Raw genomic sequence first — 14,697 nt, forward strand, 5'->3', positions numbered from 1 at the left:
GTGGGACAATGCCTATTTCTTCCTAATTAAAACCTGTGGATCACAGCCACTCTGAGGTTGGGAGAGAGGCTTACAACAGGCTGTGGACATACGAGTAAGTTATTGCAGTGTAACAGCTTTTCCCCAAACAGGTGTCCTGTCATAGTGGAAAGGGTGTATGCTCACATGTGTCACTAGGAGCAAGGTAGCTTGAGATATGTTCACCCTCACTGGAAAAGGGGCTATGTTACTTCTCAGCTACTGCAGTGTGAAAGCAGCCATATATTCAGTAACTGTGGGAAAGATTTGACTTCTGATTCTCAGCAGAATTTACCCAAGCGTAAATAATCCATTTGCCCATAAGTTTGAACTTGGCAATTTCTTCCTATATAACTGGATCAACTAAAACTCTACTTTTAGTAGGCCTAAAGCTCTGGGTTTACATATGAGCAAAACAATGTTGTTTGAGCACTGCTTACTCGTATTTACTCATCTAAACCTTTCTCTGCTTCACAGCAGCTCTTTCTGAATGGATAGTTCATCTTTTTGCCTCTGGCATTAGAGGGAAACTTTGTTTCTCCTTTTTAGTGCCCTTGATGGCTGGCATTCCCCAGCTTCCCAGCTCATTATGGGTCACTGAGGAGAGTAGCTTATAAAGGGCCAAAATGATGCAGTCCAGTTTACCTTGATTTCCATTGGACTTAGGAAACTCCAGGACAGACAGATTCCAGTCTACAATGCTATGACTTACCTTTTGCAAAATAAAACAAGAAAATAAGGAAATAGGGGCAAGGCCTGAATATTGTAGTCATTCTATAATTGTAGGCATGCATTTATGTGCTGCTTTGCAGCCTCTCTTGGTTTTTTTAGTGTATTTTTAAAGCAGATATCAGTCATTGATCTTAAAGATAGGATCTTCACTGTAGCCTAGCTGATTATACGAGTAATGAGTGGGTGATCCTCTTCCTTTTTGCCAGCATCTGAAGCAGCTTTGCTTATGTGCTTCTGAATGAGGGTGTCTGGATTCCTCAGCTGCTTCAAGAGGAAAAAATATTTGAGGCGTCCTTCTTTACCTCAAAGCTTTTTGTTCACTATCTTGAGGTGGAATACTCTTTTGGTTGTTTTTTGCATTAAATCTGGAGCATTTCATTGTGTACCACACAAGGATATTTTCTCTTTGTAGGTTTTAATAGCATGAGAGACAAATCTCTAAAATATGATGATCCACACACAATGGCTCTGAGACAACTGATACCAAGTTTTTTGGTTAACTAATCACCTTCACAGTTACTGATTTGTCCTGTCTGAATGTCTTTACTCTGACCACTAGCACTCACAATATTGTATCCTGATAGTTTGAAGAGTTTTCTCTCATCACATTTTTGTTGACTGCAATGTAGATAATCGCCTGATGAGCAACTTGATTGTGCCTGTATCTTGTTCTGATGTGTGGTTTTCAGTCATTTTTAGTCAAACTTGTAATCATATTGAACTGGTTTGACAAGGCATCTTAGTCATAAATATGCATTGATTGTTGTGTGTCATGCTATGTATTTATTAGTAAAATCACATGTAAGTTGTTACCGTTTTTTTTTTTTTTTTTCTGGCATTATTGTCAACTTGACAAATAGACATCCCAGCCATCACACTAGTGCTTTTCAAAGGTTGTCACAACATTTGCTTTCTTCCTTGTCCTGGAAAAGGAAGGTTCCTTTGTATTCCAAGTCATACGGAGGATGAATATTAATGGTCCAATGAGCTGCTCTCTTTAGAGCAGAAAACTGCTTTAAAACTCTTCACTACAATGTACATGAAGATGCTACTTTTCGAGCATCTAACCTCAGTTGTTATTCAGCATAGTCCTTAGTTACTGTTGAAGTGGAAAGTGTTTCTTCATCGGGCAGCAGAATGTCAGACTTTTTTTTTATTTTTTTTTCCTCCAAATGCAGAATGGAAAGAGTAATCAGATGTGTCATCTTTTCTGCCCTCTTATTAACAGTTCCACTGTGTCTATTTGGTAGAACAAGATCATTGCTAGGTTTCTGTTTATTCTTCATGTACCTCAAAACCTATTTTTGAGTCTGAGACATTCTGTTAATTCTTTTTCTTCCATTGTCACTTTCTTCCATTTCTGAACATATGGTGTCTACTCATAGGTATACATTTTCTTAGTTTTCCATCTTTTCATGTGTTGAAGGTTTCTGACAGTTCATTATGCTTCCATTCCTATCTAGGCTATATCCAAGGATAGCATTCAAATTTCTGTTTGCTTAGAGTTTTAAAATGGTTCTCAGATCTTAGTTATCTGTTACATTTCTGTCCTTCCATTCTGACATGGTTCATATTTGGTTTCAACTTTATGGACCTTATCTATTCAAAAATTGTTTGGTCTTGTAGCATCTAAAGAATTTTTACTAGTTTATGATCCACCTTCACCTGAATGGTTAATTATGTTTTGTGCTGAAATCAATTCCTTCATGTCAAGATGAGGTTTAAAATAAATTCCTCTTATCCGCTATGAAATACCATCTGAATTAGAATTTTTAAGGTCATTTTAATGCTGGCATCTGAGATCTGCAGTAGTTTAGTTAGTTTTCCAGATGGATAATGTGGCTTTCTTTCTCCTCAGCAGATTATTGATTGCTTTTTAAGGAGCTGGTTATCTTTCTTTTTGGAGTGACTGTTGTATCAGACATCACCTACTGTCCTATTTTATGCTTTATCTGCTAGTTCATTAATCTGTAAGCATGTAAAGACCCTTTGATGTGGAGCTGTCAGAGACTTAGAAACAGGTAATGGCATTTGAAGCACAGAAACTACACTATATTCTTATTTTGTCTGCTTCATCTTAGTTGTGATGAGAGAGCTAAGAATTTTTTATACTGGATTTCAGTAATGCCAATTGAGTAAGGTTGATGCTTATAAACAGTTAATTTCAGATCCTCTTTCTCATTCCTAGGAGCAAGGTAAGGATATCTTCCCCTCACAATCTGTTGGTGTCTTGGTTAATCTTCATTTTTATTTTGTACTTAAGTATTTGTCTCCTCTTCCCTTTTTGTTGCTAGTTTCAAGTCTTAGTTTCCTCCAGTGCTCCCTCCTCTGGGAACTTTGAAGGCATCTATATTAATTCTTTCATTGATTCCAGCAGTTCTGTTTCTCTGCTCAACCCTTTCTCTGAGAAGCCTACAATTTTTGGTCTTTGCTTACAGTTTAAGAGCACAAGATCAGGAGTTAAAAACTCATTTAGCTGATATGTGCCTGAGACTTGCAAGGAGTCATGCAGAAGAGTGAAATAGATACCTCCCTACTCTTTCCTCTTCTATCCATCAGCAGCTCTCTTTCCTACTCAGAGACATAAGTGAAAATGAAACCTCCTTTTCCTCCTCTTCATGTAAAAAGTGCTTCTTTTTTTTTTTTAATGGAAAGTCTATTAATCCATTATATTCTTTCCCCTGTGGAGGAAAAGACAGGAAAGAGCTCTCAAGCATCTACTCTTTAAACCACGTATTTTTGTCAGGAGACCTTAATGATTGAATGTAATTCTCCTTGGTGAACATGATGGCAGAAGCCGAGACCATCCTTTACTTGCATCTTTTCCTCCTTTCTCGTAATACAACAGCCTATCCTGATGGCCTGCTTAAAAGAGTGAACCCTGAAGGAGGTGGTTCCCATCTGCTTTTCAGGTTCAGATTGCTAACCCTTATACCTATTGCATATAGGGGTTTGTTTCATGCGATAGTAGCTATCATGTGAGCATAATGTGCACTGGCAGCTTGCCATTGCTGGTTAGCAGAGTAGAAGTGCTAGGGTTAAAGAAGAAAGCTGATAGGTGTTGGTGAGGGTGCTGCACTTAGTGAGGAGAAATATTGGTCTCCCTTGCCAAGATGATCCACTTAGTACAAATATCTAGTAAAGGTGGGTTCTACTAGCAAACAGCATAGTCCTGGAGGATTGTTACCTACTGCAGGCTTGCTTGGCAAGTGTCCCGTGCCACCCCACAGCACACTTATTTCCTGGGCAGGCATTGCATGGCATGGTTTATTATGTTTATATAACAGGTGTGATTAATTTATTAAAGTTTTTGAATCTTTGCATTAACAATATGGCCTTGCAAGAGTGTTTGTATTTTTGTATGTAAATAAAATCCTTTATTCTTTTCAAATGGTTTTCATGCTTTAAATAAAAGGATTAATTGCTAGGGAATAGAAAAAGCAGAGAACAGAGAGCTAAGGATTCTTGGTATATTCCCAACTGTGACTTGGGCAAGTCCTCTGGGCATCCCTTTAGAAAGCAGCTGTGAGCATCAGCTTTAGGGTAGTCAAATGTGCTGGAAGATACCACAAATGTCCCAGTCTGGGAACTCAGTAACGAAAGACCCTAAACCAAGGGGAGCATTCTGAGAATCAAAGCCTTAATCAAGCTGTGTCTGTGTGCAAATCACCAAATCTGTGGCTCAGTAGATTGTGATGAGACTCAGCAAGCACCAGCAATGACTTGATCCTTTCCTGTATCCCTTCAAAGTGCTACAAAATGTACTTCATGCTAACAGGTAACAGAGTTAGCTGACAAGTTATTTGACTCTGTGAGTCTTTACTGTTTTTCAAACTGTCTCCTGTCCAATGTTTTTCATTCTCTGATGTTAAAAAAAAAAAAAAGTCCTTTGTAAATAATATTGGTCACTGCATCATGAGATTTATATTATTCCACAAGGCTGCTGTGTGGAGAAGAGACTGTGGGCTGTCACTTTGGCAGGGTATTTGAAAACAGATTCTCTTCAGCAGCTGCTGCCATTCTGTCTACAGTGTATTTCTTGCCTGTCAGAAATGCAGCACCAGAGCACTTGCTTTTTATGTCTCACCCATTTGTTCTGTATTTCTTTTTGTTTTGTTTCTTCCTTTACCACAGAACAGCAAAAAAGGCTTAGTAGCCTGGCAGGTATGATATGAAAGGTCTGCAACCCCCAGCTGCTGCCTCTGGTGGAGCAAAGCTGCTGCTTTGTTAGCTTGTGGAGTACCTTTAGCAAACACACTTCCCAGGAACTGCAAAGGAGTTAGTATAAATATTTGTCCTGGCTTAGTCTGGGTCACTTAGTGTTTGATTTCAGTCTGTTATCCAAATGCTACCTGTGTTGCTGCATGTTAGTGTACTAAAAACCTAAATTACTCATCTATTTCTCCTAAGTCATAAGATTTACATAAAGTTTGATTGTTCTAGTTGACTTTGGGGGCTGCCTTTTGAGCCTTTAGGTTTGTTCTCATGGGGCATATTATCGAGTTTCTCGATGTAGCCATTAGAGTTAGTCTTGCTTGTGGTGAGGGGAAAGGAAAAGGAATATAAAACAATATTTACGTGACTCTAAGAGTATAAGTATTTGTGCCAGATGTCAAGAAATAGACAATAAAATTGTAATGTGCAAGTATGCACATGTGCTGCCATCCTTCTTTCTCTGGGCAGTTCTCTGCTCCTGTAATTGGTACGAGAGTCTGTCCCCGAAAGAAGAGCAAGTTGTTTTCCTGGCCGTCTTTCCCTGCCCATGTCCCAAATAGAAGGTCAGTCTGCAGTGGGCATTATAGGACCAGCACATTATGCACCCCTTACCCATATTGTTATTGTTAGGTTATGGCCGTGGCAGGGTAGATGGAGAGGTGAGAGAGAAGAGTCACAGAGAGTGCCTAAGCACTTTAAATGTCACAAATAGAAACACAATGAAGCCAATACTGTGTGCTCTTACTCTGCTGTGTGGGCCCTGGACTAACAGAGCCTGTCCCATGAAGCACCGGCTGACTTAGTCCAACTTCATCCGTCAGGCTCCTTCAGCTGCTGCACCAGCCTGTCCATCCTCCCTGCTGCCACCCTGCTGAGGTGACAGGCTGCATACAGCTTACACTGGTTTCTCTCAGCTCCTTCCCTTAGTTAGGTAGTATGTCATCTGACGCCACTCAGCTATGAGTTTGATACTTGCCTGCAAGTCCGGATAGAGGTTTCCTGTTGGTTTTTGCTTTCGCAAGGTGTTTCCCTTAATTATCAGGAACTCCTTTGTTTTCTGAACTAGAGATAACCACAGAGCAGTTTATTAGAGCCTGAATGATCCTTGGTCTGGAAGAGTGAAGCATATTGTGGCACAGCTGGGTCTGCGTCTGCTCTTAGTATACCAAAATAACAACACAAAGTTGCTTGTTGCCACCTCTCTGCCTACTTTTTATGTCCTGTTTGTCACAGCAGTAAAACTCTTCTGCTGTAGAACCCCATATATTGCCGCTGGTCTTGCAAAAGGATAGCTCAGGTACCATGGAGCGTGCTTGCTGGTGCAATCTGTTTATTTGGGTGATAAGGCATCAGATTTGGTGCTCTAATTTTTAAATACCTCAAAGCCTGGTATACAGCTCCATAAGCTCTTTTGAAATCACTGAAACCCCACAGCAAAAAATAAGTATGAAGTTTGGCCTTTATTTTCCAAGTTGTAGGGTATTATAGGAAATATGTTGTGAAAGATGTCTGCTTTAGTTCCTCCCTCTTCAAAGAAAGCTGTGCAGCAGGTGTCTTTGTTTGCAGCATCAGCTGAGCAGCCAAACTGGACCAGCAGCTAAGCTGATTCTCTTGCTTGAGTCCTGTGGACCTTGGAAGAGCTTTCCTGGCAGAGTATACAGGGAGGGCTTGCCCTAATACAACTGTCCTGTCAGACAGGCCTCTCCTGTCTCCAGGGTTGTCAGTCTAGCACCTTCAGCAAGTTCTAAGTGCACTCAAAAAAAATATTTTTTGAATGCATTTAACTGGCTGGTAGGTTTCCCACCTGGCTGTACCATGCTCCATTGCTCCTAAAATTTCATGTTATAACATTAAAGATGTGAATCCATGGTTGGGAGATGACTGGCACAGGCCAGGGGTCAATTTTTGCTAAATTAAAGATTTTGCTTAGATCATGTCTGGGGCACTGGGGTCTGCCTGGCAAACAGCCAACCACTTTTCCAGTGCAGTAAGCTAGGGAATCAAGAAGAAATAATATATATTTACCAGTCCTGTTAGAGGAGGACTTTGTGACCTTCTCTGGTGTCAAATTCTTTGTCCTGCAGAAAATAATAATTTTTCCAGACAGAAGCTCAGGACTTGTAACCAGCAGTGACAATGATAAGTAATGGAAGAAAGCTGTGACCTTTCCTGAAGTTTGCATCCTCTCTACATCCTCATCCACATCCAAAAACCCACTTCCTTTTGGTCTTCAAGGTTATGGAAGAATGGTCCAGTTTCAGTTGCTCTTTCCCTACCCTGTTCCTAGAGGCTTAGTAAGGAGTTTAGTAATGTAAATGGACTAATAACTTCCCACAAAACAGAGAGCCCTGTACATCAGCAACATGAAAGAACCAAAAGACAGTGCATACACCTTCACAGAGTGGGGAAGTAGTCTACCTAGTCTAGTGGAAGGTGCCTTTGCCTGTGGCAGGGGGGTTGGAACTAGATGATCCTTAAGGTCCCTTCCAACCCTCCAACCCAAACCATTCTATGATTCTGTGAAAACGCTAAACAAGGATTTAATAGATGCTTTGCCTGATTTTGAACATGTATAAACATTATTTAATTTTCTCTTAAAGAAGATGAAGACTTAAAGTTTGATGGTAATTTCATACCAAACACTCAAACACAGATCCTTCATGCACTGAGTTTTGCAGGGCAAAATTGTGTTTGCTCAAGGTACCAACAGACCAATGCTTTGTTATGCATGAGCCTTTCCTCTGCTAACTGGCCTTTCCAGATTTCTGCACACTTAATGGCTTTGGGCAGTATGGTGATGTGCATGTGAATAAAAGTACCTTTCTCTTTCTCTCTTCAATGCATGCAGTGATGTAAAAAGGATAGAACTTAGCAAAGTCTTGATGAGGCAGACTGTAAAATCATGCATGTTTCCTCACCAGAAAATCCACATAGAAAAAGTCATTGGCAGAGCCTAAGGGTTACTGTGCTACAACTCTCCAAAACATTGTAGAGCTTCTGAGCAACCTGGGCTCCCTTGGTTCTTTGGCCAGTAGTGGTGGTGCCAGCTGCTATGTGTGGGTGTCAGTTGTGCTGCATCAAGGAATTCTGGGTGGAGCAAGATGGTCTGGAGCAATTAGTTGTTTTGTCCAACCTTTATGCAGACTCATGTTCAAGAGGAATCATATGTATGCTTAAACAACACTGGAATTTACTGTTTAAAAACTGATTAGGGCACAGAGGTGAATTAGAAGCATCATATGTAATGAATGGGACTGTAATGAATGGGGTTGTCAGGCAGGTGAGTGCAAGCTGTTAAAAAACTACTGCTCCACTACCTGGTAGGATGCTCCATTAGATTGAAATCACCAGCAGAAAAAGATGTCTAGGAGACTGTATCACTGATGGTTTGGGATGAAGAATGAGACTGCAGAGTCACTGCATAGTCAGAAAGACACAAAGCACCAACCCACAAACGGTCCTTGAAACCAGAATTTTCTGTTGTCTTATATGACAACTGAGAGGTGCTAGGCTCCTTTTGCTGGCATCAAGTGTTTTCATGCTAGGTTTCCTTCAGTCCAGATGTTAACCACAACTAGCAGTGGCACAGTCTGTCTCATCAACTACTTGCTAGGATTTTTGTCTTAAGAGTGTGGAATGTGGTGATGTGGTGAAATGCTGGGATAAGAATTGCTCATTGTCATTTCCAGATTCAGTGCCAGACAGACTAGTTTCTGATAAAGTTGATTCAGCACTCATAGTTGACAAGCCGCTTAAGGAGACAGTGCCAAGTGAGAAGAGAGCAATGGAGGAAAAAAGAAGCACTGTCAAGAGTCCTCAGCACATGGCTGATACCTCTGTTGATGATATTGGCATTCCACTGAGGGTAAGACAACACTGAGCACAAATGTACAAAACCTGGGCCAGATTCTGCCTACCTTAGGGGTTGAGGAATTCACTAAAGCTCCAGATGTTGCAGAGATTTAAGAGAGGACATAATTCTAGTTCCCATGTATTTTATTATATTATTTCTTATATTTATTATTTATTTCCTATTAGTGGCCTATTTCAGTCACCTTGGGGAGTGGGGGAGGGATGTGGATAAAAGTTCACTCTTCTCGTCATATTTGAAAATACTGATTTCTGCTCTTTTCTTCTGCAGCTAGCAGCTAAGGGAGAATTTTGTGCTGTTTTAGCTATTTTAAAGGCAGTTACCTCTTTTATATGACATGTTTAAGTTCATCCCATGTTCAGGGGAGTTATTGTAAAGAGAATTATTAACCCATTTTTACAACTAGTGTCTGGAGTGACTTGAGCACTAAATGTTTCTAACTGCCCATTGAATACTTAGGAAATTGGTATGTATGACTAAAATGGGCAAGGTGTCTACTTTTAAATGTCAAATCCGATTAATATGCAAAACCTTCCACACAATCTACAGTTGTACGTGGGTTATAACCAACCCATGCAAAGCTTGTGTGTTAATTAGTAACTTTAGTGAAGCCTGTAGTTTCATTATGTATGAGATTATATATTTGAGAGAATATATATATCTGAGTCTGAATAGTTTCATTATGTATGAGATTATATATCTGAGTGAAATCACTTGTATTTCAAAGTATTAATTTCATAGACCAGAGTGTAAACCTTTTTCATTGCTGTAAGATTCGTAAGAACTTTGAAAGACTGGTAGACTTCATGGTTGTGATTATTTATGTGCATATTTGTTTTTCCAATAGAATACAGACAGATCGAAGGACTGGTACAAGACAATGTTCAAACAGATCCACAAGCTAAATAGAGGTACTGTAACACAGATGGTTTTTTTTATTTACTTTAAAAGACCGCCTTGATAACATTTTGTTTCGTTCATGAGAAGAACTGTACTGGATAATCAAATAAAAACATTTTATGTTAACTAGTGTTTGCTCTGCACCACAGAACTCAAACAATGCATTTGAAATCTCTGAAGGCAAAGGTGAGAGAATAGTGAAGTCCAGAGGAAGGTCTGAGTTGTTCTGAAAGGGGAACTGCAGTGCCCTCATGAAATCAAGAGAACTATTTGAGATCAGAAAGTTGCTGATAATTCCATATTTAAAGAAAATAGATCCCTGAACTCAGGTTTTAGCAGCTAAACCTCATATACACACACTCTTTTAGAGGACAGTAGGTTATCACTAAAACTGCTCTGTGCAAAAGAGAAATTTTTACACTGTAAAGCTTGATTTGAAGCTCACTGAAACTAGTTGAAAGGTTTCCATTGATTTTTTTGGCGTGTTCAGAATCTGAACTCTGCTTTTTTCAAAACCTCAATTTTTCTCTTTTCAAAACCTCAGATTGTGGTGAGCCCTTGCAAGCCTTGTAATGGTGTACTCTCAGGGGATCCCCTACTTTGGGGCACTTCTGTGCCTGGCTGCTGATACACTCATGTTTTCTTCTGTGTGAAAAATGGCTGCAGTAGCAATTGAAAACTACTCTCTGAACAGCCTGACATGCAGTAAAATGCAGTTCAGAACCATGCTTACATAATAAAACACAGAGCATGCAAAACTGGAGCTGTATTTGCTGCTGCAGGTGCTGCCATGATGAGCTTTACGCATAGGTAGATGCTGTGTTATACTGATTGGAATGTGATCCTAATCCTCGTGGTCCTAACAGAGGTCTTTCAGCTCAGCTTTAGAAGCTCAGCTTCAGAAGGAGAATTATTTCAACCCCCTTGGCTTCCAGAATCTCTCATAGGGCCCAGACATGCATGGCAGCAATAAGCAAAGAGGCATCTAGGTTGTGTCATGCTAGAACACCAGCATGAGACTGTTCTGCAGCCAGCTTGTATGGATTCTTGTCTCACCCTTCTTCCCCTTTAAATCTGTCCTCTCTGTTCTTTTTTTGCAAATCATGTTCCTCTCCTTAGACACTCCTGAAGAAAACCCTTATTGCCCTACCTACATATTTCCTGAACTTCCTGAAATCCAGCAAAAAACTGAAGGTACCAGAAGTTTAGTCAGAGTATCTGTTGTCTTGTGCTTTGAGTTAACTGTACTATAGCACCCTAATAGTAACTAGATTCAGGTTCTAGATTTCTGTTAAACCATGTGTTACACTGGTTGGAAATTCAGTTATGCCCACTATACCTTCTTCTGTGATGCATAAAATAACAAAACCTTTGCTAATCCATTAATCTTTTTTTAAAGTATGATGCCATTTAGTATTGTTAAAGTAGGCAATAAAATCATACAATGATAGGAAATTGGGGGATGAAGCAGAACCTCCACTTTTACTGTGGATAGTTTCAAAATCCACTGCTTTTCTCTGCTGCAGAAGACAATCCTTATTCTCCTACATACCAGTTTCCTGCGTCTACTCCTAGTCCTATCTCTGAAGGTAATAATAAAGGACCATATATATTTTTCTGCACAAATGCTGCCCTACCCATTTATTTTCTTCCTGGAGTTTTTTTCTAGTTGCTGAGCGTTATGCTGCCTCATAATGATTTGCTGCACTCTAAGCATTGCCCTGACTGTATGATGCCTTTTTGGCTTTGCAGTGCTCTTCTGGCTTTGTAACTAGTATTTGACTAATGCTACTTGGGGTTCGCTTGGTTTTATGCGCTTATCAGTTGTATTTAGCTATGTGCGTGCAGTGATTATTTAACATGCTTAGAATGTTGACTTACACATAAAGATGTGGTTTAACTGAGATTTCTCCCACCCCCCTTTGAGATCAATACATTTCTTTAATTATTGGCTTCTGGTTTTGAATATTAACACAGTATTAGGGCCAGACCCAAAACGCCACTGAGGTCTGTTGGTAAAAAGGCTGCTTGCTTCAGTGGGTTTTGGGTCAGTCCCTCAATGTAGTCTTTTAAAATAAATATAACTTGGTGACATAGGTTCAGGGCTGGCCTTAGGTGCTCTTGGCATATCTAGGCAAGGACAGAGTTTAATAGTCTCATCAGTGCATCTTGCAAATATACGTTGTCTTTACCTGATCCTTTTCATGTGCTCAGCAGATTCCTTTAAGCTTCATGTACAAGCCAGAATTCTTTGCAGTCATGTTTCAGGGGTGGTGAAATAGCATCTCTTGAAGTGATAATCATGTAACTGTGTGCATATGCATGAAAACACATATATGAGAAACACTGGAATCTGCTGCACACATTGGACATACGGAGATTTACTGATTGGGAATTTCTTATTGGTGACAGCCTTGCTGACTTGGTAGTGCTTTGGTGTCACTTTAGATCCCGCAATTTAGGAACTTGCCTACTTAGCCTGTGCCTCAAGCCAACCCTGGTGAGACTGTTAACCATTTCATTCAATGTTTATATTAAACATCTGGTGGGTACTGCATAAAAATACATATGCACACAATATGGGTTCTACCTGAGGTGCTCTAAGAAAACCTGGAGATATAACATGTATGTCACTGTTAAGATAGATGTGGGCAAGTGTCACTCAGGTATCTAAGATAATTGCTCATTTCTTGGTGTAACGTGTAGGTGAAGAGTCGTGTCTTGCAAATCATAATACAGTGTAAATTATTTTCTATTGGTAGAATGGTATGTGGCTATGGATGAGAGAGAAACAAAGAGTCTCAGTAACTAACTGATAATGGAGTTCTACAGAGATTCATTTTCCTCTTTTTTTGAAATAACATAGTATGCAAAGCCAATGGTGATAACATACTGAGTCTGGTTTACTGTCCCCTATACACTTACAAATGTACGTATGAAAGTAATATGCTGGCTTAGGTAGTTGGAATCTTCTTGGACCAAACACTCGGTTTTTATTCTCAATATGTTAGGAAATGTTTCTCTAATATTTGCTTGTATTCTTTCCTACCTAAGGAATCCAGAATATCTGATGGGTTGGAGTGCATGTTTCATGCTTAGAAAACGTTTCAGAGTTGCATACTCAATGGTAAAGTGTTTATAAAAAGATGGGCTGAAGCCGCATTTCCATATAATCAGTGGTTTTTTGCTTTGGATTAGAATCATAGAATAGTTACGATTGGAAAGGACCTTAAGATCATCTAGTTCCATCCCCCCTGCCATGGGCAGGGACACCTCACACTAAACCATGTCACCCAAGGCCCTGTCCAACCTGGCCTTTAACACTGCCAGGGATGGAGCATTCGCAACTTCCCTGGGCAACACATTCCAGAGCCTCACCACCCTTACAGTAAAGAATTTCTTCCTTATATCCAATCTAAACTTTCCCTGTTTAAGTTTTAACCCGTTACCTCTTGTCCTGTCACTACAGTCCCTAATGAAGAGGCCCTCCCCAGCATCCCTATAGGCTCCCTTCAGATACTGGAAGGCTGCTATGAGGTCTCCACGCAGCCTTCTCTTCTCCAGGCTGAACAGCCCCAACTTCCTCAGCCTGTCTTCATACGGGAGGTGCTCCAGTCCCCTGATCATCCTCGTGGCCCTCCTCTGCACTTGTTCCAACAGCTCCATGTCCTTTTTGTGTTGAGGACACCAGAACTGCACACAATACTCCAAGTGAGGTCTCACAAGAGCAGAGCAGAGGGGCAGGATCACCTCCTTGGACCTGCTGGTCACGCTCCTTTTAATGCAGCCCAGGGTACAGTTGGCTTTCTGGGCTGCGAGAGCACACATGAGCTGGCTCATGTTCATTTTCTCATCGACCAGCACCCCCAAGTCCTTCTCTGCAGGGCTGCTCTGAATCTCTTCTTTGCCCAACCTGTAGCTGTGCTTGGGATTGCTCCGACCCAGGTGTAGGACCTTGCACTTGTCATGGTTAAACTTCATGAGGTTGGTATCAGCCCACCTCACAACTATGTCAAGGTCCCTCTGGATGGCATCCCTTCCCTCTAGCGTATCAACCAAACCACACAGCTTGGTGTCATTGGCAAACTTGCTGAAGGCACACTCAATCCCACTGTCCATGTCACCAACAAAGATGTTGAACAAGACAGGTCCCAACACCGATCCCTGAGGGACACCACTCGTTACAGGTCTTCAGCTGGACACTGAGCCATTGACCACAACTCTTTGTGTGCGGCCATCCAGCCAGTTCTTTATCCACTGAGTGGTCCATCCATCAAATTGATATCTCTCCAATTTAGAGACAAGGATATCATGGGGGACAGTGTCGAAGGCTTTGCACAAGTCCAGGTAGATGATTTCAGCTGCTCTACCCCTGTCCATCAGTTCCATAGCCCCATCATAGAAGGCCACCAAATTGATCAGGCAGGATTTCCCCTTAGTGATGCCATGCTGGCTGTCACCAAGCACGTTGTTGTTTTTCATGTGCCTTAGCATGCCTTCCAGGGGAATCTGCTCCAAGATTTTACCAGGCACAGAGGTGAGACTGACTGGTCTGTAATTCCCCGGGTCATCCATTTTCCCCCTTCTAGAAAATGGGGGTTATATTTCCCTTTTTCCAGTCTTTGGGAACTTCACCTGACTGCCATGATTTTTCAAATATGATGGCCAGTGGCTTAGCAACTTCATTCTTCAGCTCCTTCAGGACCCGCAGATGGATTTCATCAGGTCCCATGGACCTGTGTACGTTCGGTTCTTAAGATGGTCTCGAACCAGATCCTCTCCTACAGTGGGCCCAACATCTTCATTCTCACAGTCCCTGCATGTGCCTTCCAAGACTTGGGTGGTGTGGTCAGAGCACTGATGCATAGGATCTCCTAGAAACATCAAGATTTAGGCTGTCCTTTAAAAAAACTACAGTCTCTCTAGAAACACAGAAAATGTGGCCAACCCATGAAAAGAAC

At 41.0% G+C, this 14,697-nt stretch overlaps 1 protein-coding gene across 48 annotated transcripts in view; it reads left to right on the forward strand.

Annotated features, from left to right (window-relative positions):
* Positions 1–14,697, forward strand: part of SORBS1 (sorbin and SH3 domain containing 1) — a 171,599-nt gene that overhangs the window by 117,063 nt on the left and 39,839 nt on the right. For 35 of the 48 annotated variants that reach the window (XM_065671689.1, XM_065671690.1, XM_065671688.1 and 32 more), the window contains 5 exons: positions 4,885–4,914; positions 8,655–8,830; positions 9,684–9,747; positions 10,856–10,930; positions 11,263–11,325. In XM_065671689.1, the coding sequence (XP_065527761.1) occupies positions 4,885–4,914; positions 8,655–8,830; positions 9,684–9,747; positions 10,856–10,930; positions 11,263–11,325 (408 nt within the window). The remainder of the gene's footprint in view (positions 1–4,884; positions 4,915–8,654; positions 8,831–9,683; positions 9,748–10,855; positions 10,931–11,262; positions 11,326–14,697) is intronic. The other 13 variants (XM_065671694.1, XM_065671722.1, XM_065671704.1 and 10 more) reach the window with 2 other exon arrangements.

This window comes from Lathamus discolor, chromosome 3 (assembly GCF_037157495.1).
Source record: "Lathamus discolor isolate bLatDis1 chromosome 3, bLatDis1.hap1, whole genome shotgun sequence".
Lineage (NCBI taxonomy): Eukaryota > Metazoa > Chordata > Aves > Psittaciformes > Psittacidae > Lathamus > Lathamus discolor.